Below are 27,028 nucleotides of genomic sequence, written 5' to 3'. Positions count from 1 at the left end.
GATTGAACGGAGAGTGGGGAGGGAGGTGACAGTGTTAGCGTGAACTAAGCGAGAAGGCAAAGAATGGCAGCTTGAGTTGAGGGAGAAAGTGTGATAACGGGCCACAGGAGGGTTCGAGAAAGATATCGACAACTTGTGGTACAAAGGAATAAAGAAAAAGCATCTTTCACATCCTCAGGACATCCCAAAACTTCTCACAACCAATGAATTGCGTTAAAAGAGCAGTCACTTTAGTTATGTAGGCAAACACGGCAGCCAATGTGTGCACAACAAGATCCCACAAATAGCAACGCGATAAATAACAGCAATGGATGATTCTCATCCTTGTTTTCAAATCCCTCCATGGCCTCGCCCCTCCCTATCTCTGTAATCTCCTTCAGGCCCCCCGAGATGTCTGCACTCCTCTAATTCTGCCCTCTTGAGCATCGCTGATTATAATTGCTCAACCATTGGTGGCTGTGCTTCTGTTGCCTAGGCCCTAAGCTCTGGAACTCCCTCCCTAAACCTCTCCGCTTCTCTTTCCTCCTTTAAGACGCTCCTTAAAACCTACCTCTTGACCAAGCTTTTGCTCACCTGCCCTAATTTCTCCTTATGTGATTCGGTGTCAAATTTATTGTCTCATAATACTCCTGTGAAGCACCTTGGGATGTTTTATGTTAAAGGTGCTATATAAATACAAGTTGTTGTTGTTAATCTGTTTTGGATTTAGAAATAATTGGCGGACGGTATCAGTTTTTGCTGGTTGTCTGGTTAGCATGGTTGGATAATGTTGGGGAGTGGCTGCTTTTCAATGGGCCCAGTGTGAAGTATAGCAAGAGGTTGGATGTAGTTTAGAATTGCCTCTGAACGACCTACACAGAGGTGGTCCTTCGATTGCGCCCCCCCCCCCCCCTGATAATGGGGCAAACCTTGCTGGAGCTGCGGCGAGTTTAATGGGCAGTTAATGTGCAAATCCGGCAAGTTCTGAACATAACGGGGCGGTCGAGGTTTGAGGTGCCGATTGTCTGAAGCGAGCAGAGTAATTCGCCCAGCAACTCATGGCGCATCTCCCCAGCCCCCGAACCCGCTGGGTGATTGGCACCCCCCCTGAGCCCGCCGATAGTTTGTCTGGAAGATTTAGCCCAATATCACCACTTTCTGCAACAACTCACAGAGCAGCAGCCAGCTGCAGAGGCTGTCTGAGTGAGGAGGCCTCAGCTGGGGTCCTTCTCCCCTCGCCACTGAGGGCTGGGGTCGAGACCACCCTCACACATTGACCAGAACCTCCTTCACCTCACAGTCTCCAGAGAGAGCGAGGAGACCCTCACTCGGCCGATATATTTCATGGACAGCGAACATATTTCGATACAGCTTGTGCAATAGGCCCGACATATGTTCAACGGCTCTGATTTCAGTCGGAGGTTATAATTAGCAAAAAAAAGACTTTATTCCCTAGAGTCACTTTTCTTTCATGGCTTCATTAAAATGAGGGTTTTTTCTTCTTAATTATGCAATTAATTAATTCTCTTGGGTACTTTTCACACAGTTAAAGTGCACTTCTTCAGTGATATTTGTGGAACTGTTATCCTCCAGGGTATTTTGCACATTTGTGAGCAATAAATTAATACCCGACTGCTTTCACTGTGTTGTAGTAATTTTGACATGTGAGAAATAAATCCAGTACATCTGGATGAACTGGAATATACATATATCCACGCATATTTACATACACACACACACTTTATTCATATTTTATATTATATATATATAATCCTTGTATATTTATATTCTCCCCTCCCCCAGTTTGCCCTCTTCGTCTTCTAAAGTCACTGGGACTGAAATTGGCCCCTCCATAAGCACCATTACCGCCGTTAAGAGGCTGGAATGGAGCGGAGAGGCCTGACAGACCAGGGGAAAACGGATGGGCTGAATGGACCAAAATTGCCCCCGGCCTGGAACCGGCGGGAACGGGTTAACGCCCCGCCCGTTTTCCCTCCGCGTGGGCACGCGCCGACCCCTTACCAACCAGCGACGACCCCCCACGAGGAACTGCCCCACGGGAGCAGCATCGCCGCCGCCCATGAATTGGGGCGGAGAAAAATCTTAAATAGCGATTGGTGCGCCCCTTTTGGGGCGGAGGGCAATTTCTGCCCCACTGACTTATGCTGAGGTACAGCTCCACATGAGCAGGTTACCCAGCTGTGGCTCAGTAACACACTTGCCTTGGAGTCAGAGGGCTGTGGGTTCAAGTCCCACTCCAGAGACTTGAGCACAAAACTCTAGGCTGAGATTCCAGTGCAGTGCTGAGGGAGTATGGCACTGTCTTTCAGATGAGGCGTTAAACTGAGGGCCCATCTACTCTCTCAAGTGGATGTTAAAGATCCCATGGCACTATTTTGAAGAAGGGCAGGGGGGTTATCCCTGGTGCCCTGGCCAATATTTATCCCTCACTGGGACAGATCATTTGGTCCATTATCACTTTGCTGTTTGTGGGACCTTTCTGTGCACAAATTGGCTGCCACATTTTCAGCATTATAGCTTTGGCTGTGAAGTGCTTTGGGACATCCTGAAGTCATGAAAGGTGCTGTACAGATGCAAGTCTGTCTTTCTTCTTACTTTCCAGGGCCTCATCCATATTCTTGTGGAAACCCAGACGGTGGCCCTTGGTAGACTATTCAACCATTGGGGCATCACAGTCTGGCCCAATCCTGGCCCCCGCTGATATTTATTTCTGTGGCATTTCTAGCAGGAGTCTGAAGAATGGGAATGGGAATGAGGGGGATGAGGGGAGGGGGATGAGGGGAGGGGGATGAGGGGAGGGAATCCTGGTGGACTTGTGTCCCTCCCACAGTCCTGGGACATTCTGGTATTTCAGTGCCAGTAACTCCACACTATTTGCGATGGACTATCTGAGCAGAGAGCAGGGCTGGAGCCCGGTACCTGCCTGGTGTGTGGGACTCACCGGGCGGTGCATTGCCCATTGAGCTATTGAAGGTACTTCTTAAATAAATAAACCCGAGACTCCAGTTATTATGCCCCTATCCATTGCTTAAACCTCTTCCACTGAAATCCACAAATAATCTCTGCCATAAATCCTTTTGGAGCCAATTAAACCTTCCCTCACTTTTCCCATTAATTCGCTGCCACCTGCAATGGCCTCAAACTCATTAAATGTGAAAAATAATAGATAATGTTGGGTGATATTATTTCAAAATAACGCCTTAATCTAGAAACACAAGTTAGTCTGCAACATATTGGCAATGAACAGCCTCTCACCTCTGTGGCCAGTTTCTTCATGTAAGGATCGAGTTCGTTGAGCAAGTCGTAGCCTTGGTGGAAGAAGGTGTACTGGGCGTGCATGAAGGACAGCATCTGCAACAACAATCACAAACCATCTACCGTCGTTCCGAATTCACATTTATTCCACAATTGATGCGTTAAAGTCTGCAAAACAGGAATATTCGTCCCACAGAATTTGCCCAAATCCAGCCTTGGGCTTTATTTATATATTTGTACAAAGATACAGTGAGTGTCCTTCCTGCTCATACTCAGCGCACCTCTCCCTCCCCCAGTCCTGTGTGCCCCGTGCCAGTGAGCGTTACTGGTGAGTGTGACAATGGGGCCAAAATTCAGCCCCGCCCCAAACGGGACACACCTACCGGATTTGAACGTGTTTCTCACCCCAGTCCGTGGGGCGGAGATACCGGAGAGATTGAGAACTGTGAGATTGGTTTACCCTCGGGGTGGTGTACCCGGTCGGGTGTGGGGCAGAAGTGCCCTCGCAGTGTGTCCGCCCCCCCGCCCGGTCATCAGCGCCGCGGTGACACATCACAACGAGCCCTCCCCTCCAGTTAAAGGGGAGGGCCGCTGAGAGCTCTGTATACTTTTAACTTGGGTCCACTGGCCCACCGTGGAGGGTTTTGGCCGGGCCAGCGGCCGGGCACCCAAGATTGGCGGCCCGGCCGAACCTGCGGGCATAATTGTCAAGCCGACTAAAAAAAAACCTGCCGGTCGCGGCAGTGCGCGCTCCCCTTTAAGGGCGGCCGGGCCACCATGCCACACAGAGTGTACCGACAGTAAAAGCTGTCGGAGGCACCAATCAACAGCAGGGCCTCTCCCACGGGGGCAATACCGGGAAAGGGGCAATTTCCCGAGGGGGTCCCCGCCAGTCGGTAGGGGTCCACACGTGCATGCATGCAGAAAAAACAGGCGGAGCGATCCCGGGCACTGCTTCAAACCTGAGGTAGGGCAATTTCCAAAATGGTGGGCCCTCCATGGAGAGTCGGCGGCCATTCCGCATCACTGCTTTCAGGCGGTCAGAAGCCTTAGTGAGAGGGCCAATTTTGGCTCCAGTGAGTGTGATACAGTGTGCGAGTTTATATCTAGTGTCATCGTAGGAAGTCCCTCGAAATCGAGGAAGACTTGCTTCCGCTCTAAAAGTGAGTTCTCAGGTGGTTGTACAGTCCAATACAGGAATTACAGTCTTGGTCACAGGTTGGACAGTCAGTCATTGAAGGAAAGGGTGGGTGGGGAGTCTGGTTTGCCGCACGCTTCTTCCGCTGCCTGCGCTTATTTTCTGCATGCTCTCGGCGATGAGACTCGAGGTGCTCAGCGCCCTCCCAGATGCTCTTCCTCCACTTAGGGCAGTCTTTGGCCAGGGACTCCCAGGTGACGGTGGGGATGTTGCATATTTTCATGGAGGCTTTGAGGGTGTCCTTGTAACGTTTCCTCTGCCCACCTGGGGCTCGCTTGCCGTGTAGGAGTTCCGAGTAGAGCGCTTGCTTTGGGAGTCTTGTGGCAGGCGTGCGAACAATGTGACCCACCCAATGGAGCTGGTCGAGTGTGGTCAGTGCTTTGATCCTGGGGATGTTGGCCTGATCGAGAGTACTGATGTCGGTGTGTCTGTCCACCCAGGGGATTTGCAGGATCTTGCGGAGACATCGTTGGTGGTATTTCTCCAGCAATTTGCAGTTTTTTATACCGAGTGTCGGAGAGGACTGAACCTTGGTTCGCACTCTCTCTGCCCGAGTTGTATTCTGTGACCCTCCAGCCTTAACTGTTTTATGAAGATATTTAAAATATTTTGTGCAAAATTCAGTTGACAAAGGAAAAGAGGGAAATGGTTTCAAAATGTCGAAAATCTGACAGTCAAAGTAGGAACTTCTTCATCCTTTTTTTGAAGATACTGTAACATTATCTTAAAGGACACAGAAGGTAACCCGAGTAATTCTGTACTCCTATAAATAGCAAATAATCAAAGGTCTGGCTTACCGCATCTAATATTTCAAACTTCTTCTTTGCCTGAAGAACGTTAATCTAAAAAACAGATCAGATCATGAGTCAATGTGCTGGCACCGATTGCGGGCTCAGTGTGCGATATTATGGGCTCGGTTACAATAGTTGACAATGATGATCCCTGCTTTACTGTTGTATGGTACCAATGTTTCGCTGTTAGCTGGTATTGGTGCTCCATGTTTTACTGTCAGCGCTGACCATTTGATTGATCATTGCTGCACAACGCGCGTTAAACCTGCCAACAGCGTCGTACTGTCTAGACAATGCAGCCAAGAAGGCATCCAGGCTGAACCCTTTGTTGCTATGGAGAACTGAAGATCGGCTGCCTATATAGCCCAGACAAAGAGGGAATAATGTGGCCAAGTGGAGTAGTGAGGGCCTGTGCAGATAGTGACAGATGATTATTTTATATTCACTGTAAGGCGTCTTCAGAAAAATGAGGTGTACATTTGACAATAATAATTCATTGTTGTGTGTGATTTGAATTAATTGTTTACTTGCATAGATTTAAAGTAATTGGTAGAAGGATTAGAGGGGAGGTGAGGAAGAATTTCTTCACCCAGAAGGTTGTGGGGGTCAGGAACTCACTGCCTGAAAGGGTGGTAGAGGCAGAAACCCTCACCACATTTAAAATGTACTTGGATGCGCACTTAAAGAGCCGTAACCTAAAGGGCCTACGGCGCTGGAAGGTGGATTTAGACTGGGTAGCTCTATTTTGACCAGCACGGACACGACGGGCTGTAATTTTTCTATGATTCTAACCGGTCAGAATCACAGTCCAAATATGGTTCATAAGATTCAAAGTATGTGACATGAGTGCTGCCTTGAAGAGAAAATTCTTTACGAATGCGTTGTTCAGGGAGAGGCAGCGTGAGGGGAGCCTTGGCCCGTATCTGTCACATGGACATCCGATGTAGCAATGTGGTGCGGCCAGGCATTGCACTGTGTGTCTGTAAACAAACAGGAGCATTGACAAACTCCCTGATATGAAGATAGTGCCTGTTTAACACCATCCTACACCCCATCCTTTAAAACTTAAACAGGAAAATAATTCAATTCATGTTATCATCATATTCCTCTTTGTCTGATTCAGCTCTTTCTCCATCCCACTGTTTTGAATGTTTAACTCAGAGAGGTGATGTCATCAAGTCAGCTAATTTGGAAGTTGCTGTAGTTGAGTGTGTGAGGAAGCGGAGTCAAGCTCTTGTGGTTAGTAACACAATACGGACACACGGGCTGATGCATATATTGAGCAACACATGCTGTCTAATACACACACTCATATATACGATGAGCACAAACTCACAGCAAAAACTCACTGTTGACGGGGAGCAGTGCTGTAGTACTATGACATTTTTGACAGTGCAATCTCACTCTTATGTGTAGAAGCCAATTGTGACACAGCTGGGTGATTCCAGGAGCCTGTCTCACCATTGCACACCGATCGTGGATTGTAGGAGTATTGCAGCGCCATCAAGTGGCAAACTGTTGAAACTGAACTCAAACAGCAATTGTATGGGAACAGGAGGAGGCCATTCAGCCCCTCGAGCCTGTTCCACCATTCACTGAGATCATGGCAGATCTGTGACCTAACTCCATATACCTGCTGTTGGCCCATATCTCTCAACACCTTTGGTTAACAAAAAACTATCGATCTCCGATTTAAATTTAACAATTGATCTAGCATCAATTGCCGTTTGCGGAAGAGAGTTCCAAACTTCTACCTCCCTTTGTATGTAGAAATGTTTCCTAATTTCACTCCTGAATGATCTGACTCTAATTTTTAGACTATGCCCCCAGTCCTAGAATCCCCAACCAGCGGGAATAATTTCTCTCTATCTACCCTCTCTGTTCCCCTTAATATCCTGAAAACTTCGATCTGATCACCTCTTAACCTTCTAAATTCTAGGAAAAACAACCCTAATTTGTAATATCTCTCCTTTTAACTTAACGCTTGAAGTCCGGGTATCATTTTGGTAAACCTACGCTGCACTCCCTCCAAGGCCAATATATCCTTCCTATGATGTGGTGCCCAGAACTGCTCAAAGCACTAATATCAATTCAATATGATCACGGCTGATCTTCTACATCAACTCCACTTTCCCACTCTATCCCCATATCCCGCGATTCCCTTAGTGCCCCCAAAATCTATCAATCCAGTCTTGAATAAACTCCACGACTGAGCATCCACAGCCCTGTGAACAGAGTTGTAATTAAGGGAACTTTAACTTCACTGGGTTAGACTGGGATGACACAAATGTTTGTTGTCAAAGTGGGGAGGGGTTCCTGGATTGCACCCAGGCCTGTTTCCTGCTCTGTCTGTTACATGTCCACCAATGAAGGAGGCAGCGTTAGATCTGGTTCTGGGTAACAAGCGAGAACAGGGAATCAACCTAAAAGGCAGAAGAAATAATCTAATAAGATTCATTTTGAAAGAATGTTTAAAAAGTGTCAGAGATACAGGCCTTGAATTGCGAATGAGCCAATTTCAGGGGAATGAAAGTTGACCCAGCCCAGGGGTAGGTTGGAAAAAACTGACAGTGGAGATGGAGTGGGAGATATTTAAATAAACGATGGTTAAAGCACAGGTTAAGTACATTCATCCTCGGAATAAAAGGGTTGTGTTGCACGGAATGGAGTGAGTATTGCAATGTTAGGTTTAAACAAGGGCCAGATGGTCCATATAGGGAGATGATATAGAACAGGAGAAGTGTAAAAGGTATAGAAAGGGAAACAGAGGGCAAGAGGGAGCAGGAAAAAGGCTGGCAGTCAACAGAAAGGGAAATAAAAGGTAGACAGTTAAAGGAGAGTCAAAGAAACGTGGGAACATTTGGAGATGGAAGGAACGTCTTGTACTGCGGGTGATGGAATGGTGGCGAAATTTAACTTTGCATCAGGCAAATTGTTAACACATTTGGAGAATTCTTACTCCCAGAATTGACGCTATGGTCAGCGTTCATAGCCCTGCTTTGCCCTTTCGGGTGATATGTGGAGAAATAATCGGGGATTTCAAACAAAAATGATTCCACACATTAATCATTACTGAATCCCAGCAGTGGTATTTCAATCAATGCACTGCCGCCTCGGGGCTACACATTGAACTCTTCATACTGACCGGCATCTGACTAGCACAGAACCACACGCGTGTGTTTGTGCTGTAAATTGTAGAGCACGCATTATTCTTGTAAAACCCACCCCCCTCCGTTTACTCCCAGGTTAACCTGGATCTTATCCAGCTCTTATTGAACTATCTCCCACTCCTGGCCCACTGTTAGATCACCCACTTCATGGAAGGCATGTAAGCCTGATGCACGCCTCCACTAATGCCAAGGAGATAAAATGGGCCGCCCAGCGGAAATAGACCTCACAGATTGATCCGACTCTGGATGTGAAATCTGCTGATCTGAATTCCATGCTGTGCCTAAGAGGAGATCTCTATGAGCTTCGCAAGCGAAACAGGTTGTGGACTGCACTGATTCAATGCACATTATCAGCGACATTGTGTTCTTGGACACAGTCTCATTTCTGTTCATCTTTAATTTAAAAAGATGCGATTATGTCGCTGGAACTGAGGTGGGAATTTGAGTCCAAATACTTCAGCGCCAGCCCCACACGTTCCCCCAATTTCTCTCTTTCCCCCACCCCCCCCCCCCCCCCCACACACACAGCATGTCACTTTCAAACAGAAATTAACACACACTTTCAAAAATGCAAACTGCGCGAATATTTAGGGCTGGTTAGCTCCAGTCAGAGAGTCCTTCTACTTCTAATCATTCTCATAATGGGGGAAATGGAACTGTTCAGATAATTGGCAAAAGAACCAGAGGAGAGATGAGGAGATTTTCCCCATTAATGCAGCGAGGTGTTATGACCTGGGACGCACTGCCTGAAAGGCGGAGGAAGCAGATTCAATCGCGGCGGTCAAAAAGGGGATTGGATATATTCTTGAAAAGGACAAATGTATAGGGCCATGGGGAGAGAGGGGCACTAAGTGGGCAGCTCTTTCAAAGGGCAGGTACGGGCACGTTAGGTCCAATGTGCTGCTTGATTCTACCGAGACCAAATCGGGAATTGACATCGGGTACCCTCCGAGCAGCAGGCAGGCAGTAAGCTTGGCTTGGTTCCGTGAGGTTTAGCTTTTGATTCCGTTGATTTTGAATGTCAGGAACAAGTGCTTCTGACAGTCGCTTCTGACAGTGTCAGCACTCAGTGTTCGTGGCAAATCAATTCAGTGAAGGCAACAGAAAGACAGAAATACGCAGGAGGATGTCAGATAATGAGGATGATTTTTTTGTCCCTTTTTTAATGAGAGCTCACTCCTTCGTCTATGCTTAAAATAAATCTCAGCATTGAATATCATTTCTGAAATTCTAATGTTCAGCACGTAAGTGTCTACTGGGATGACACATTGAGGAGGAAATGAAAGATCATGATCGTGTATATTTGCTGCCATCCTGTGGTGATTCCAGGTATAGCACTGAGAATAGAACCTGCAACTTTTTCATTACCAGCTCTAGTTTTTCCAAACCGGGATCATCTCCCCTTTTCATTGGGCAGCTGGGTGTCTGACACATTGCAAAAACCCATCAGTGTGTTTAAGTATCTCCGAGCTAAACTAGTGAGAAACGGTCACCTGTACAATTTCTGTCTGCCTGACTCCGAGTTCCGGTTACATCCGGGCCAGGGTGTCCCTGGAGATGGAGCACGCGGTGTTCACCGATACGCTCATGGCCTTCCGCGAGAGGTGGGCGCCAGAGGGACTGGAGTGCATCATCACCCCCAGCAACCAAATTTTAATTTGATCATTTAAGTTTAAAGTTTAATTTGTCAGTTTTAGTGCCTCCCCCCCACACTTTCAGCCAGGGGGCACTTGTATAATTTCTGTTTTTAGTACCCTAAACCACCCCTCCCCACCGCCCCCCCAAAAAAGGAGCACTGGAAAAAATTTATTTTGGAGTGTGACCCCCCCCCCTTTGCAGGGGGCATTTGCTTAAAGTGCACAACTAAAATAGTTGACTCCGAGTTCACACTCACCCCCGAGAGGGACACACCTGGTTTACCTGAATCCAGAGTCTCGGCACCGCCAAGGTTTAAAATCCCCAAATGCGTACAGGAAAAGTAATGGTGTGTAAACAGCTAAAACTGCTCAGCACAGAGCACTGATAAGCTCTGCACTGCTGATCGACCGAATCCAGGAGGGTATTAGTTCACAGGGCTATCTGGAGTGGAGTGGGACGTGTCAGCTCCCTGTGGGAGGAGTGCTGCTCCGGGCATGTGCACTAACGTGCTATCTGCCTGGCCAATGATCACTGCCCTGGAGTCCTGCAGACCCATCTGGCTCAGCTATCGGGTGGTCGAGTTTGCCAGAGTGTTGACTTGATTCCAACCTTCACCTTGGAGGCATCTCAACCCCCAAAAGTCCCCACTGACCTCCCCAACAAGCAACACAGTCACGGCAGGCACTGGAGAAGGTGCAAGCAAGACTCACGAGGATGATACCAGAAATGCGAGCTTATACCTAGCAGAAAAGGATGTACAGGCTGGGTCTCTTTTCTCGTGAAAAGAGAAGGCTGAGGGGTGACCTGATCGAGGTCTTTAAAATTATGAAAGTTTTTGACAGAGTAGATACAGGGAGATAAGCATCTGAAGGAGAAGGGAATAGAGGGTTATGCTGATAGAGTTAGACGAGGAAAGATAGAAGGAGGCTTGAATGGAGCATAAACGCTAGCATGGCCTGTTTGGGCTAATGGCCTGTTTCTGTGCCGTATATCCTGTGTAGTTGGTCATTGGAGAAACGTGGGTTCGGGCCCGAAATGAGAAGGTCCTCAGGAGGGGCATGTTGAGCAGCACAGCTCACTGTAAAAGCTGCCTGCAGAGACCTCCTTCAGTCTCGCCTTCCTCCGACACGTTTTCGAAACCCTAGCTTAGCCTCACCTGATCGCTACTTCCCGCGTTACCTTGTTCTCCCGCCCACGCTGCTCCTGGTGGGGCTCCTGCACTCTTGGCCCTGGCCTTATGCCAGAATGCCACAACTAACCCCTGAACGCTCAAATCGCTTCCTGATAGGAGGACAATATCATCATCATGGGCAGTCCCTCGGAATTGAGGAAGACTTGCTTCCACTCTTAAAGTGAGTTCTCAGGTGACTGAACAGTCCAATACGGGAATTACAGTCTCTGTCACAGCACTGCCCCCCAGTCATCTAGATCCACGGACAATACTGGAGGTGCTGTGATGAAGTGGCGGGAAGCCAGGCCGATGGATTACTGCAGTGATCTAATGAGCTGACACGTTTGCACTCACAATAACTCTGCTTCGTACTATCATTGCTTGTGTCATGCGAGCCGCTGTTATGTACCTTATGGTTGTCGATGACATCACTCTCTCCCCAGATGGGTCCCTCGCTGGGAACAAGTCGCTTTGCTGCAAATAGCACATCGATTTTCATTGTCTGTAACGGGGAAAATATCTCCCTCGAGATCCCTTTTCTCCTCTTCTTTCCAGAAGGTGCTGACTACTGGTTCAACAGGCACTAACAGCCCGAGGCTGCACATCTCCGGCACCAATAGCTCCACATGGGGGTTAGCCTACACAATGAATGTTGGCAGGCTATTCACCGACGGGCAACGTCACAGTCGGGCCTGACGCTGTCTTTATTCCAATGTCCACCACCGAACTTCCTATCACAAGCCACTGGAGGGTGATCAAGAGTGGGAACACTGATATTTCCCCCCCTCCCTCACCCAGTGATACTGTGTCCAATTGTAGCAGGCCAGCTGCCAGCTCTGCACAGGCCAGCAGTCGAGGCTGGGACCTCCCAGGTCTGAAAGGCCCCGGGGCGACAGTCACACTCCACAAGTTGGTGCCAAGTATTGGTGTGAAGGCAAAGCTCTTTGCATCAACGCTACATTTGGACCTAGTGCACACACAGCAAGACTGCTCCGTCTCTAAAGCTCGAAAGGCGTGAGAACTAAGCCTTTTTGCTTCTCCCCTCAAAGCTGACCCGGGCAGTGCAGGCTTCACAGCAGCTCCCGAGGCCTGGGTTCCTGGCCTTTCCCATACCTGTGTCAGCCATGGCTCAGTGGGTAGTACCCTCGCCTCTGAGTCAGAAGGTTGTGGGTTCAAGTCCCACTCCAGAGACTTGAGCACATAAATCTAGACTGCCATTCAAGTGCAGTGCTGAGGAAGTGCTGCACTGTCAGAGGTGCCGTCTTTCGGATGAGACGTTAAACCGAGGCCCCGTCTGCTCTCTCAGCCGGATGTAAAAGATCCCATGGCACTATTTTGAAGAAGAGCAGGGGCATTATCCCCAGTGTCCTGGCCAATATTTATCCCTCAATCAACAGAACAAAAAAATGATCTGGTCATTGTCACATTGCTGTTTGCGGGAGCTTGCTGTGCACAAATTGGCTGCCGCGTTACAACAGTGACCACACTCCAAAAGTACTTCAGTGGCTGTAAAGCGCTTTGAGACGTCCGGTGGTCGTAAAAGGCACTATATAAATGCAAGTCTTTCTTTCTTTTACCTGAAGGACGTAATCAAGCGCCAGGTGCCTGAAGCATTTGCGGGTCATGGTCAGTGTCCCCGTGGCCTCCTCCACTTCATGTGTTTTGTTGCGAGTGGCCTGAGCGTTTTTGATCAACGCCAGATCCATGTCCTCTCTGACCTTATCGAAATGCTTCTTGGTCTCCTTGAACTTCCGAACATCTCTGTATTAAAACAAAACACAAACGTACCGTTACTTGATCGGGCGAATGGGGGTGGGGGGGTGATGAATAGAGGAAGTTAAAGGGACAGGCTCAGCTCCTACGTAACCCACGTGAAAATAGCTCATTGCGGCCGGGTACAATCCGGGGGGAAAAATCCAACATTCCCTCCAGTGAGATTAACTGAACGTAACCAAATAACCATGGCCGAAAGTGGGTTTAAGTAGCTGTTGGGCGAGGACCAGGAGTGGCCTTGGATGTGATGCCCCACACAGTCAAGTAGCCCATGGCACTCATTGCCGAGATCCAGACTAATGACCAGTTGGTGACGTTCATCATTATCATAGGCAGTCCCTCTAAAAATGAGTCCTTAGGTAGCTGAACAGTCCAATACGGGAATTACAGTCTCTGTCACAGACGGGGCAGGCAGTGGTTGAAGGGAAGGGTGGGTGGGGAGTCTGGTTTGCCACACGCTCCTTCCGCTTGTTTTCTGCATGCTCTCGGCGACGAGACTCGAGGTGCTCAGCGCTCTCCCGGATGCTCTTCCTCCACTTTGGGCGGTCTTTGGCCAGGGATTCCCAGGTGTCGGTGGGGATGTTGCACTTTATCAAGGAGGCTTTGAGGATGTCCTTGAAACGTTTCCTCTGCCCACCTTGGGCTCGCTTGCCGTGCAGGAGTTCCGAGTAGAGCGCTTGCTTTGGGAGTCTCGCGTCAGAGGGAACCCAGCTGTCTGAGGGATGGGTACCACGGGGAGGGGGAAGGGAGAGCGAGAAAGCTGGGGAATAAAATGAGGGGAACAATAATTCTGTACAGTTACTGAAGGAAGCATTATGTTTTGGCTGGTGCTTGGTGCATTAAAGGACCGCTCAAGACTGCATCTTTCAGCGGGCAACACTCAAACAGCAACAAGTACAGGGTCGTGACATTGCACTGTGCAGGATATGGGCCACACTGAGCATTTGGCACAAGTGCCGTCCATGGCTTCAATATAAATGCACACTGTATTAAAGCGTAGAACAAAACTCGCTCCCAACCTAAAAGCATCTGTGTCCCTCTGTGTGGCACGGCCCGAATAAAACCTTCTGCTGTGAGACAATGCTCCGATTCTATCGGATTACACAATTAAATCTTTTCTAATCGGAGACTGGGAGCAAAACGCGAATGAATCAGATGTACATTTCATTCTGTGACCGACAGTGGTTTCCCCATCCTTTGATACCCGGCCCCTTGTTTAAGGGATCAAGCTGTCACTGTCCACTCGAATGACATCCGCGAGTGGCTCGTTGACGGCAGATCTACTCATGTGACCTGGCCACATGTTCCCAGCTAAATCCAGCCCAGTCTGTGAGTCTCCAGTTTACTGTAAGGAAATAATTGCAACTAATGGTCGAGTAAAACGCTGAAAATGCAGCACATCATCAGACAGTGGATACATTAAACCCAGGCCCCAACTGCCCTCTCAAAAAGATCCCATGGCAATATTTCTTCTCGGTGTCCTGGCCAATAGTTATCCCTAAACCAACATCACTAAAACAGATTATCTGGTCATTATCACATTGCTGTTTGTGGGAGCTTGCTGTGTTCAAATTGGCTGCCGCGTTTCCTACATTACAACAATGACTACACTCCAAAGGTACTTTATTGGCTGGAAAGTGCTTTAGGATGCCCTGAGCTTGTGAAAGGCGCTATATCAATGCAAGTCTTACTTTCTTTTCCACCTGCATCATATCGTGCCTCCCCCTCCCTGGTGTTTCATGACTTTCAAGCTTATGAAGAAAGACTGGATCGACTAGGCTTATAGTCACTGGAATTTAGAAGAATGATGGGATTGGACAGGTTAGATGCAGGAAGAATGTTCCCGATGTTGGGGGAGTCCAGAGCCAGGGGTCACAGTCTAAGGATAAGGGGTAAGCCATATAGGACCGAGATGAGGAGAAACCTTTTCACCCAGAGAATTTGTGAACCTATGGAATGCTCTACCACAGAAAGTTGTTGAGGCCAGTTCGTTGGATATATTCAAAAGGGAGTTAGATGTGGCCCTTACGGCTAAAGGGATCAGGGGGTATGGAGAGAAAGCAGGAGCGGGGTACTGAAGTTGCATGATCAGCCATGATCATATTGCATGGTGGTGCAGGCTCGAAGGGGCGAATGGCCTACTCCTGCACCTATTTTCTATGTCTCTATGTTTATCACGAAAGCTGATTATACTGCAGGATGCACTTTGACTCCTGTGAGGAAACGTTCCTCCACTTACATCTCTGCATGCAGCCATCCCAAAATAATCTGCCTAATTAACAGAGCTGTGTGGTGCATGTACCTGTTATCATGCCCACTGTGGGTTGCTTGATGTCACTGTAAGTCATCATGACAACTGGTCCATCTAACTTACTCTGCCCTGAGTGCAGGAGAAGGCAGCCCATAACAAAGGAGAAGGACCCCCACCCACACCCCCGTCCCCGCCCCCCCCCCTAACATTTACCCCCCACCCTGTATGAAACAGAACCCTACAAATCCTGGGAACGCGGCCACAGAGGGGACAAGACATGGAAAAGTCGGAGGATTTTCACCGGCCCAGAGTGTGTGCAAACCTTGTTCTTTTCCCTACTCAACCTATCTTTTCAATTCCTTGGATCTATTTGCTCTGCTCACATCAATGAACTTCCTCGATCGCTCATTCTACAAATCGGTTACTTTTGGCTGGTAAGTTCTGCCTGGTTTCTGGTTTAACTTGCGTCCCCTGGTAGTTGACCTGCTTCAGTGGGGGCAGCAAATTTGCCAAAGACCCATAAACACTAGATCCCTGCCCAGTGAGAGCCGATGTATTTTCTGCCGGATGTGACAGCGGACATAGGATGCTTTTGCCCAAATATGGGCATCAGAGCCAAATTAGGTGACGATGATGGAGTGATTTCACGTCACACCTTCCGTCACCACCTCATTACCAACACTTGACGCTAACAATGTCACCAATCTCCGCACACCCAGGGGAAGCACAGTTCCAGCAATCAGATCAGTGCCCAAAGCTGGATATTAAATACAATAGAAAGACTTTCGCCTTTCACGACCACCGACGTCTCAAAGCACTTTACAGCCAATGAAGTACTTTTGGAGTGTAGTCATTGTTGTAATGTAGAAAATGCGGCAGTCAAATTGAGCACAGCAAGCTCCCACAAATAGCAATGTGATAATGACCAGATAAACTGTTTATTGTGATGTTGATTGAGGGATAAATATTGGCCAGGACACCGGGGATAACTCCCCTGCTTTTCTTCAAAATAGTTATGTCCACCTGAGAGAGCAATCGGGGCCTCGGTTTAATGTCTTATCTGAAAGACGGCACCTCAGGCACTGCAGCGCTCCCTCAGCACTGCACTGGAGTGTTAGTCTAGATTTTTGTGCTCAAGTCCCATGGACTGGGACTGGAGCCCTCAAACCCTTTGACTCAAGAGGTGAGGGTGTTACCAACTGAGCAACAGGTGATACGCACAGGGAATTCCAGAGCTTAGGGCCCAGGCAGCTGAAGGCACGGCCGCCATTGGTGGAACGATTAAAATCAGGGATGTGCAAGAGGCCAGATTTGGAGGAGTGCAGAGATCTCAGAGGGTTGTAGGGCTGGAGATAGGAGATTGGGAGGGGCGAGGCCATGGAGGGTTTTAAACACAAGGATGAGAATTTTCAAATCGAGGCATTGTCAGACCGGGAGCCAATGTAGGTCAGCAAGCACAGGGGCAGAGGGGTGAGCGGGACTTGGTGCGAGTTAAGACATGGGCGGCCGAGCTTAACAATATACTTCAGCTGGCAATGAAGCCTCACTCTCTGTAATGTGTGCACCTGTGCATATGCTCACAAGTTTGTAGAGCTGTTGAAAACAAAAAAGGGCATTGGAAAATGTTTGGAGTGGCCCCCTAGATTGGGGGGTACTTGATTTAAATGTTTTATTTTGTCTCCTCTAAAAGAGTTGTAGAGCTGTTGTCCTCCTGGTAGGACTGCTCCTGGCCCTGGCCACGGTGGCCATTAACTGGTCCAGGCAGCGAGTGGTTGAGGGGGTCATTCAGCCCGACTGCCTGCCTCTCTTCCGCGATTTCAGCCGAGCCAGAGTGTCCCTGGAGATGGAGCACACGGTGCCCACTGGTACGCTCGCGGCCTTCCGCGAGAGGTGGGCGCCGGAGGGACTGGAGTGCATCATCACCCCCGGCAACCAAATTTTAATTTAATTTGATTTGATATGGTTCCCTTTAATGTTTAATTGTTAACTTGTAGTTTTTGGTGCCCTCAAAAAAAAGGGGGCACTCGATTGAAAGTTGTAGAGATGATGCAATGGGGATCAAGGAGTATGGTGAGAAAGCAGGAATAGGGTACTGAAGTTGCATGTTCAGCCATGAACTTATTGAATGCCGGTGTGGGCTCGAGGGGCCGAATGGCCTACTCCTGCACCTATTTTCTATGTTTCTATGAGTCGTTTAGCCAGTCATGAGATGTTCACAAGACTCAATAAAACCCGAGTCGGTTGGGTCTAGGTCATCCACGATGAGATATGCAGTTGTGAGCCTAGTGGATGAACTAATAACGTGTGGTGTGATTGTTAAACCTTTGTTAATAAACCAACTAGTTCTTAATCGCAATGTGTTGCTATGAATTCTTAAGCAAAAACCCATGAAGCAAATACATTACACTCGCCACATAACCTTTGCTAGTTCATATGAACCACTTTCCCCTGTCAGTTTCGGCGCTGAACAAGTTAAGCCAATGGTTTAGGAGGTGTCACTAAACTCCACTCGTGGCCAACAGAACTCGAGCAGATCAACTTGAAATCTCAAGTGAAATTAGCATACAGGAAACAAGCAGAGGTCAATTGCACCCCTCCCCCATCGCTGCTGCTCTTGTTCTCAGGCAATTCAATGCTGCCATGGCAACTACCTGCTTCCCACAAGAAGCATGGCCCCCCCATTCATTGGATTTGTGCCTCGCTAAATTCAAAATATCACATCAGCAGCTCAGGTTAATCCTGCCAAAGTATATTCCTCTTAATATTCACAAAGCACTACTCCCAAATCCCAAGGCCGAGAGGCATTAGCATTGCTGGAATCAGATGCGATCTCTTCAATCCACCATTTAATCAGCTCAAAATTAACAAAGTGAGCCAAACCACTCTCTAAACGGCAGCTCCCACAGAGAAAATATTGCCTTGATTTTCAGAAAGCCCGGGAGAGAATTCCCTGAGTGTAACGATACCTACAGTCGTGCATCTGCTGATTTACAGGCCGCTTCAATGGCAGGATTATCATGTTAAAGTCTTTACCATAATCCTGCTCCAAATGGAAAGCTGCGTCAACCTCAACCATACACAGTCACCTTCACTGTCAATTAGGCACAGCTAGCTGAGGTGGGAGGACCCGACACTGGGGGTTGCCAACCCTCCAGGATTGGCCTGGAGTCTCCAGGAATTGACGGTTAATCCCCTGGACTCTGCTGTGAGCAATCCCAGGGAGATAAATCATTGGTCATTAAAAACAGAGAGTGTTTTTTTTCATTTTCTTTGAACACTTCTGTTTGTTAATTATTAAAATATTGAAGATGATAAAATAAAGGCTGTTTGACGGTTAAGAATCATCCGATAGGGTAATGAGGAATCTTTTTGCTCTCTCAGGCTGACGCTGCAGTGCAGTGCTGAGGGAGCGCCGCACTGTCAGAGGTGCCGTCTTTTGGATGAGACGTTAAAGCGAGGCCCCGTCTGCTCTCTCAGGTGGACGTAAAAGATCCCATGGCACTATTTTGAAGAAGAACAGGGGAGTTATCCCTTAATCACAATCACAATCACAATAAACAGTTTATCTGGTCATTATCACATTGCTGTTTGTGGAAGCTTGCTGTGCGTGGATTGGCTGCTGTCTTTACCACATTACAACAGAGACTATACTCCAAAAGTACTTCATTGGCTGTAAAGGGCTTTGTGATGTCCGGTGGTCGAGAAAGGCGCTATATAAATGCAAGTCTTTCTTTTCTTCCAATTGCCGTGGGTAGGCGTTGTGTTGGCCGACCAATGGCGGGAGGGTGTGGGTGGGGCCGTTGGAGGCAGGAAGTCATGTGATGAAACCTCCAGGGATACATTCAGCCAGAGTTGGCGACCCTTTGCTTACAGACAAAAGTGAGCTGATCTCGATTGGGCCAGTGAAAGGTGTGCTACAATGTGCCTCAGTGCCCTGGTTTAAGGAGGGAAAAACCAGCCACGTGTTCCACTCCTAATCACTACCTAGTGACTGCTGCTGGAGGCACCCGTGTATGGGCATCAGGTGAGCACAGGATTGGGCAATCCCTTCAGCGACCTCCCCTCAGCCTTGATGACCGATGGCGAAATGCTTGGAAGACCTGTGACATACGGAATGGATTCCTTTGTAGAGGACTCCACAGTACAACCGGAAGGATCAAACCTTCCTTGCAAACAGCAGACAACCATCAACTGCCTCAGAACTGGTCATGGTGGATGCTGCCGCTTTCTGCATAGGTGGAAGATTACAGCACCCCATCATGTGACTGTGGAGCTCCTAATCAGACCCTGGAGCACATCATTGAACACTGCCCTCAGTGGGAATTTGCAGGCAGCTTACAAGATATCCAGGCCGTTACACCGGAAGCTTTGGCCTGGATATCTGACTTGGATATTGACGTTTGATTTGCTTTGCTATTACTGTACCAAAGTAGGAGGAGAAGAATTGGGCTTTGCTGCGATTTGTCACAAATGAATGACCTGCTGATACTCACTGTCTAGGCCCACACTTGGGGAATAGTCCCTTCAGCAGGGTACCAGAGGCCAGCTAATACCCAGGGAGCTGCAGCCCGCAGGGGAGGGTGCAGAAAATACTTGGCCTGTTGAGTAACCACGGTTGAATTTTCAATGAATTTCCACACAACAGATTAACCTGCCTCCCTCTTTCAGATGCTGGCAAGCTTTCTTCCCGTCATTTTCTGTTTTAATTTCATAGTTCCAGTATTCACAGCTGTACCTGTCTCCGCCATTCTCCATATATCTACAAAGGTTAAAATGAACAGAGGTGCAATCTGGTAGCAACCTTGTCCCACATTCGCACTGAACCGAGAATCGTTCTGGGAGAGCCTCCCTCTGTAGCCAGCGTGGGAGCGGGATGTGTCAGTTAGCTACCCACAAGGCCCCAACTGCAGCCTCACTCAGTGTCGTAGGGTCCCCTTTAAGGAAATGTACTTTTCTGACTAGGTGCTGTATCCATGGCCCTTCGGGAAGCACATATCAAACACATAGTGCCACAGGGAGATTCTGTGAAGCTTGTTGCCCACGGTTACGGGTTGAAGCGTCAGGCCCAACACCTGTGGTGCTAATTTAACTTTCCAATTTTCTCGCCCTTTCTCCTCCTGCGATCTGGTTCCACAGGGGCTGGTAGCTTTTTGATATTTTGCCCGAATATCTATTGCTCCTGCCTGAGACTATATCCCATGCTTCCCTGGCCGGCCTCCCACCTTACAATCATCGTCAACTTGAGTTCGTCCAAATCTCGGCTGCCCGTATCCTAATTCGCATGAAGTCTCTAGGTCTGGCAATGTCTAATATTTAAAATTCTCATCCTTGTTTTCAAATCCCTCCACAGCCTTGTCCCACCCTATCTCTGTAATCTGCTCCAGCCCCACGACCCTCTGTGATCTCTGCCCTCCTCCAATTCATGCCTCTAGGCCTTAAGGGGTATGGGGAAAAAGCGGGAATATGGTGTTGAAATAGAGGATCAGCCATGATCATATTGAATGGTGGTGCAGGTTCGAAGGGCCGAATGGCCTACTACTGCTCCTATTTTCTATGTTTCTCTGCTTCTCTCTGTCTTCAATTTTCATCGCTCCACCATTGCTGACTGTGCTTCCAGCTGCGACAGCCCAAAGCTCTGGAATTCCCTGCCTAAACCGTCTCTCTACCACTCTCTCCTCCTTTAAGACACTCCCCAAAACAGCTTTTGGTCACCTGTCTTTTAATATCTACTTATGTGGCTTGGCGTCAAATTTTGTTTGATAACACTCCTGTGAAGTGCCTTAGGATGTTCTACTATGTTAAAGGTGGGATATAAACGCAAATTATTGTTAAGCCGAGACAGAGAGTGTTCTCTAGTTTTTCTAAAGCGGGGCTGGGTGGACTCAATACTGTCCTCACTCAACATCCGCGTACTAACACATTCCATAGGAGTGATTCGGAGTGTGAATGCCGCCTGATTATCCCATCGAATGGGAAGTGGAATTTCACTGTGGGGAAAGAGCAGTGGAGGGGGACTAATTGGATAGATCTTTCAAAGAGCTGGCACAGGCACGATGGGCCAAATGGTCTTCTTCGGTGCTGTATGACGCTATGATTCTATATCTCAGGAGCACTAAGAGCTGCTGGGGCTTCATGCCAGCAGGAATTAACACCTTCAGCAAAGGAAGAAGTTTTTCTCCCCCGTCATCTCAACACCTCTCAACAACAGTGGTACATGAAACTAATTACATTTACATTTTTTCATTAAAATATGAGAAAATAAATAAATTGTTGAAATCAAGACTCAGCACGCGCTTCCCTAATCTCACTCAGTTAAAACTTGGGGAAAAAAAACAGATGGAACTCGAAAGCAGGAAGACTGCTAAAATACTAAAATAGCGAACGGAAGCAAATAAGTCTGCCAGTCTCTCTCCTGCAGATTCTGAAATCCCAAGCTTCTCAACTCCACTCCTTGATTTATCGCATGTTCGCTCCTCATACTCTTGCCAGGCTTGCCGATGGCCTGCAGTATAGTCCTCAGCCCTTCACAGAGGTTTTCTGTAAAGAACAGCCGCTTCACGGAGTGGTGAATGCATGGACCACAGCACTAATGCCCAACAAGCAACACAGGTATTCGAGTGGTATTATCTCTCACAGTGCCCAATTATTGGCAGCAGCAGTCTGTCCCGTTTCGGATACACTTTTGCATGTCAAAGATTGAGTTGGATACTTTAATAATCAAACCATATCTATCTATGGATTAGGAACATAGGAACAGGAATATACCATCCAGCCCCTCGAGCCTGTTCCACCATTCAATGAGATCATGGCTGATCGACAACCTAACTCCATATACCCACTTTTGGCCCGTATCCCTTATACCTTTGGTTAACAAAAAGCTATTGATCTCCAATTTAAAATTAACAATTGATCTAGCATCAATTGCCATTTGCAGAAACAAGTTCCAAACTTCTACCACCCTTTGTATGTAGAATTGTTTCCGAATTTCACTCCTGAAAGGTCTGACTAATTTTTAGACTCTGCCCCCTAGTCCTAGAATCCCCAGCCAGCGGAAATAGTTTCTCTCTATCTACCCTCTCTGTTCCCCTTACTATCCTGAAAACTTTGATCAGACCACCCTTCAACCTTCTAAATTCTAGGGAATACAACCCTAATTTGTGTAATCTCTCCCTGTAACTTAACCCTTGAAGTCCGGGTATCATTCTGGTAAACCTGTGCTGCACTCCCTCCAAGGCCAATATATCCTTCCTATGATGTGGTGCCCAGAACTGCTCACAGTGCTCCAGGTGTGGTCTAACCAGGGTTTTGCATAGCTGCAGCATAACTTCTACCCCTCTGTATTCTAGTCCACTAGATATAAAGGCCAGCATTCCATTAGCCATTTTGATTATTTTCTGTACCTGTCCATGATTGGCCGGCAAGCTCATATTAAATATTGATATGAAAACAAACAGTTACTTCAACGGGGAGCTGGAAGGCAGAAGAATGAAGGTAGCTGAATGTTTTAAAACTTCTAAGAGAGCAGTTTGAATGGGGGTTGTTAGTTAGGAAAAATGTAACTCAAAATAAAAAATGACAGCATGAGAATGAGAAGGGGGAAAGAGAAGTACAAAGGGGTGCACAGGTAAGGTATTTAAGTATATTTATTTTAAATATATATTTTACTTTTAGTGTTTATTCTGGTAGTTTAGGGGATCATAGTTTAGGGGATCATGTTACTGTAATAAATCTAGTTCTGGCATTTAATATTAATATTGTAATATTAATATTTATTTCAGTATGAGCTGGAAACAACAACAACTTGTATTTATATAGCGCCTTTAACGTAGTACAACGTCCCAAGGCGCTTCACAGGAGTATTGAGACAAAAAAATTGACACCGAACCACATAAGGAGAAATTAGGGCAGGTGACCAAAAGCTTTGGCCAAAGAGGTAGGTTTTAAGGAGCGTCTTCAAGGAGGAAAGAGAGGTAGAGAGGCGGAGAGGTATAGGCAGGGAATTCCAGAGCTTGGGGCCCAAGCAGCTGAAGGCACGGCCACCAATGGTGGAGCGCTTATAATCAGGGATGCTCAAGAGGGCAGAATTGGAGGAGCGCAGACATTACGGGGGGGGAGGAGAGGCGGGCTGGAGGAGATTACAGAGATAGGGAGGGGCAAGGCCATGGAGAGATTTGAAAACAAGGATGAGAATTTTGAAATCGTTGCTTAACCGGGAGCCAATGTAGGTCAGCGAGCACAGGGGTGGTGGATTAACAGAACAAAACCGGTTAGTCCGGGGAGATAAGGATGAAAACAGAATTGGAGAATTGAAGAGTATATTTGTTCTGTTTCTCACTGTTTTCCACATCACACCAATGGCTACACTCCAAAAGTACTTCATCTGCTGTAAAGCGCTTTGGGACGTCCAGAGGCTGTGAAAGGCGCTATATAAATGCAAGGTTTTCTTTTACAACAACCATGCCAGTTCTGATAAACCATAGCCTATCATTCTCTTTCAAAATCTGTGCAATTCCTGCCTTTATTTCGTTTTTAGTATTTATTTTTATCTCCTTGGGGAGAGGGGATTGTGCTTGAAACACAGATTGAAAGAAACGCTGTGTGTGTGTATAAAAAGTAATCACGGCACAGAACTGATTGCGGAGCGCGCTGGCAGTGTGAGCATGTCCATATTCTCACACACTACCACTTCCTGTTATCTATCCTGTCTATCAACATTAAAACCCAACACAGCTGCTTTCCAGAGACGGGGACACTTACAATGGTTTTATTTGATTCAGTGTCGAGCAGCGTAAAGTATCTGTTTGCAGGCAGAGGTGACCAGGATTGATACTGATGTACTTACTCTTTCACAAAGTTATGCAGCTGCATCCTGACAGACCTCTGAGCTTGATCGGAGAGAATCTGGAATAGAAAGGAACAAGCATCACCATCTGTTCTTTACTACGAGCAGCAACATCTTTTAATGAGGACCACCCGGAGAGTTTAAACAGAAGGGGGCGACACTCTGCTCTGGTACTCCAGCGGAAAGTGGTTCTCGCAGATAGTGCATCTTAGGAAATAAAGAACTGTGTGCCTGCCATCTCCTGAGGTGCAGTCCCCAAGTGTCTCTCCCTGCTGTGTGCCCGCCATCTCCTGAGATGCGCTCCAAGTGTCTCTTCCCACAGCGTGCCCACGATCTCCTAAGACGCAATCCCCAAGTGTCTCCTCCCTGCAGTGTGCTGGATCGTGGACTCACACTTATAATCTTCAAACTCTGCAAGCAGGTTATTTGACTTCGAGTATAAGCGTAGAACTAGCAGTCACAGGTTGAAATGAAACCAGCCTCAAGCTAGACTCTCGGTTAGAAAAACTTGTTCTCACATTTTCCAGCAGGGGTCATTGGACAGCAACTATGAGCAGGGACCAATGATCGGTGCACCCCTGCCAGACCAGCTGTGTGAAGCTCAGTCAGCGGAGAGCAGAGAGCAAACTAGGATCCTTCCTGGATGAATGTCTGTGTACCACACCGCAGGGCAAACTTACCCACTAAACCTTCAAGGCAGCTCATTTCTTTAAACTTACATGACGTTGCCAATGAAAAGACATTTTAGGGTTGCCACCATCCCAGATTGTCTGGGAGTCTCCCGGAATGGAAGGCGAGTCTCCCGGGCATTGCTGCTGGCAACCCGTGGCTCGTGTCTGTGTATTTCCTGCCCCGCTGAGCATGCACGATAAAAGACACTGCCGTTCCCAACCCCCTTTCTCACTCCGGTGAAGTCCCGCCCTCACCGCTCCAGGATTGATTGTTGGATCCTCATTGCTCAAGCCACCTGGTCCCTTTTCATGCCCTCTATTGGTCATCAACTCATGTCAATCAATGCTGCCTGGTGATAGTGGGTACTGGTAGCATAGTGGTTATGTTACTGGACCAGTAATCCAGAGGCCTGGACTAATGATCCAGAGAGGTGAGTTCAAATCCCACCACGGCAGCTGGGAAATTTAAATTCAGTTCATTAAATAAATCTGGAATTAAAAAGCCAGTATCAGTAATGGCGACCATGAAACTATCGGAAAAACCCAACTGGTTCACTAATGCCCTTTGGGGAAGAAAATCTGCCATCCTTACCCCGTCTGGCCTACATATGACTTCAGACCCACAGCAATGTGGTTGACTCTTAACTGCCCTCTGAATTGGCCTAGCGAGCCACTCAGTTGTACCAAAACCGCTACAACAAAGTCAGCATTGTGGGAGCACCTTCACCACATGGACTGCAGCGGGTCAAGAAGGCGGCTCAACACCATCTTCCCGAGGGCAATTCGGGATGGGCAATAAATGCTGGCCTTGCCAACGACACCCACATCCTGTGAGCAAATTTAAAAAAAGATCAGGCTATCAAGTTTAGGGTGACCATAGTTTCTGATTGGGGACTCCTACACGGCAAGCGAGCCCCAGGTGGGCAGAGGAAATGTTTTAAGGACACCCTCAAAGCCTCCTTGATAAAATACAACATCCCCACTGACACCTGGGAGTCCCTGGCCAAAGGCTGCCCTAAGTGGAGGAACAGTATCCGGGGAGGGCGCTGAGCACCTCGAGTCTCGTCGCCGAGAGCATGCAGAAACCAAGCGCAGGCAGCGGAAGGAGCGTGCGGCAAACCAGTCCCACATGCCCTTTCCTTCAATGACTGTCTGTCCCACCTGTGACAGAGACTGTAATTCCCGTATTGGACTTTGTCACCTGAGAACTCACTTTTAGAGTGGAAGCAAGTCTTCCTCGATTTTGAGGGACTGCCTATGATGATGACCGTATTTTCTAAACTGAATCCGGGGACACAGGGTGGGAGCACAGTGAAGTAGCCAGGCGGAAAATATGTGTTGTACAGCGTCGTGAGGCAAACCCTCTTAGCAGGCGATATTTTAACAATTGCACATTCACACTACAGACTCAAAACAAATGTGCATATAATTATCGCGGATTTGAAGTCACACTATTGAAGCGCATTCAGACACCGGTTATAAATAATACAATAACACTGTTTAAGGATGTTGGTTTTTCGTACCCGCTGTCTGCACGGCCGATTCAGAAAATCTCTTTCTTCACATCATTGTCCAACTCATTTATTTCTCACAGATTTATTAATGATTGCTGTGCTATCTCCACATTTCCAGGAAACCAGTGGGCCGCCTTCGTTGCTTCCTTTGAAGCCGGTTGTTAAAGCAACATTTATGCTTTTTTGACAAGGCCATTTTCACTTTACACCAAATTCGAATCTTGCCTCTGCTCCACGTCATAAGTCATTCAGTCAGCCTCATCGCTATGGCAACTACAATAGTGCCCTGTGTGTGCCCAGGCACATGTGGCGGCTCCGGGGAGAGAGGGAAGGAGGGAGAGAGAGAGGGGGGGAGAGGGAGAGAGAGAGAGAGAGGGAGGGAGAGAGAGAGGGAGAGAGAGAGAGAGAGAGAGAGAGGGAGGGAGAGAGAGAGAGAGAGGGAGGGGAGAGAGGGAGAGAGGGAGGGGAGGGGAGGGGAGGGAGAGAGGGAGGGAGGGAGGGGAGGGGAGGGGAGGGGAGGGGGGAGGGGGGGAGGGGGGGAGGGGGGGAGGGGAGGAGGGGAGGAGGGGAGGGAAGGAGGGGAGGGAGGGAGGGAGGGGGGGGGAGAGGGGGGGAGAGGGAGGGAGGGAGGGGGGGAGAGGGAGGGAGGGAGGGGGAGAGAGAGGGAGGGAGGGGGAGAGAGAGGGAGGGAGGGGGAGAGAGAGGGAGGGAGGGGGAGAAAGATAGAGGGAGGGAGGGGGGTAGAGAGAGGGAG

General features: G+C 48.1%; 1 protein-coding gene across 1 annotated transcript in view; it reads right to left on the bottom strand.

The window, feature by feature from the left end:
* acap3a (ArfGAP with coiled-coil, ankyrin repeat and PH domains 3a) overlaps positions 1-27,028 on the bottom strand; it is a 355,855-nt gene that overhangs the window by 69,929 nt on the left and 258,898 nt on the right. Inside the window, exons 5-8 of the mRNA XM_070860337.1 lie at positions 24,090-24,148; positions 12,801-12,984; positions 5,251-5,295; positions 3,256-3,351 (exon numbers count right to left, since the gene is read on the bottom strand). Coding sequence (XP_070716438.1) covers positions 3,256-3,351; positions 5,251-5,295; positions 12,801-12,984; positions 24,090-24,148 — 384 coding nt within the window. The remainder of the gene's footprint in view (positions 1-3,255; positions 3,352-5,250; positions 5,296-12,800; positions 12,985-24,089; positions 24,149-27,028) is intronic.

This window comes from Pristiophorus japonicus, chromosome 18, assembly GCF_044704955.1.
Source record: "Pristiophorus japonicus isolate sPriJap1 chromosome 18, sPriJap1.hap1, whole genome shotgun sequence".
NCBI lineage: Eukaryota > Metazoa > Chordata > Chondrichthyes > Pristiophoridae > Pristiophorus > Pristiophorus japonicus.
The sequence above is the reverse complement of the archived record's forward strand: the minus strand, read 5'-3'. Positions and strand labels throughout refer to the sequence as shown.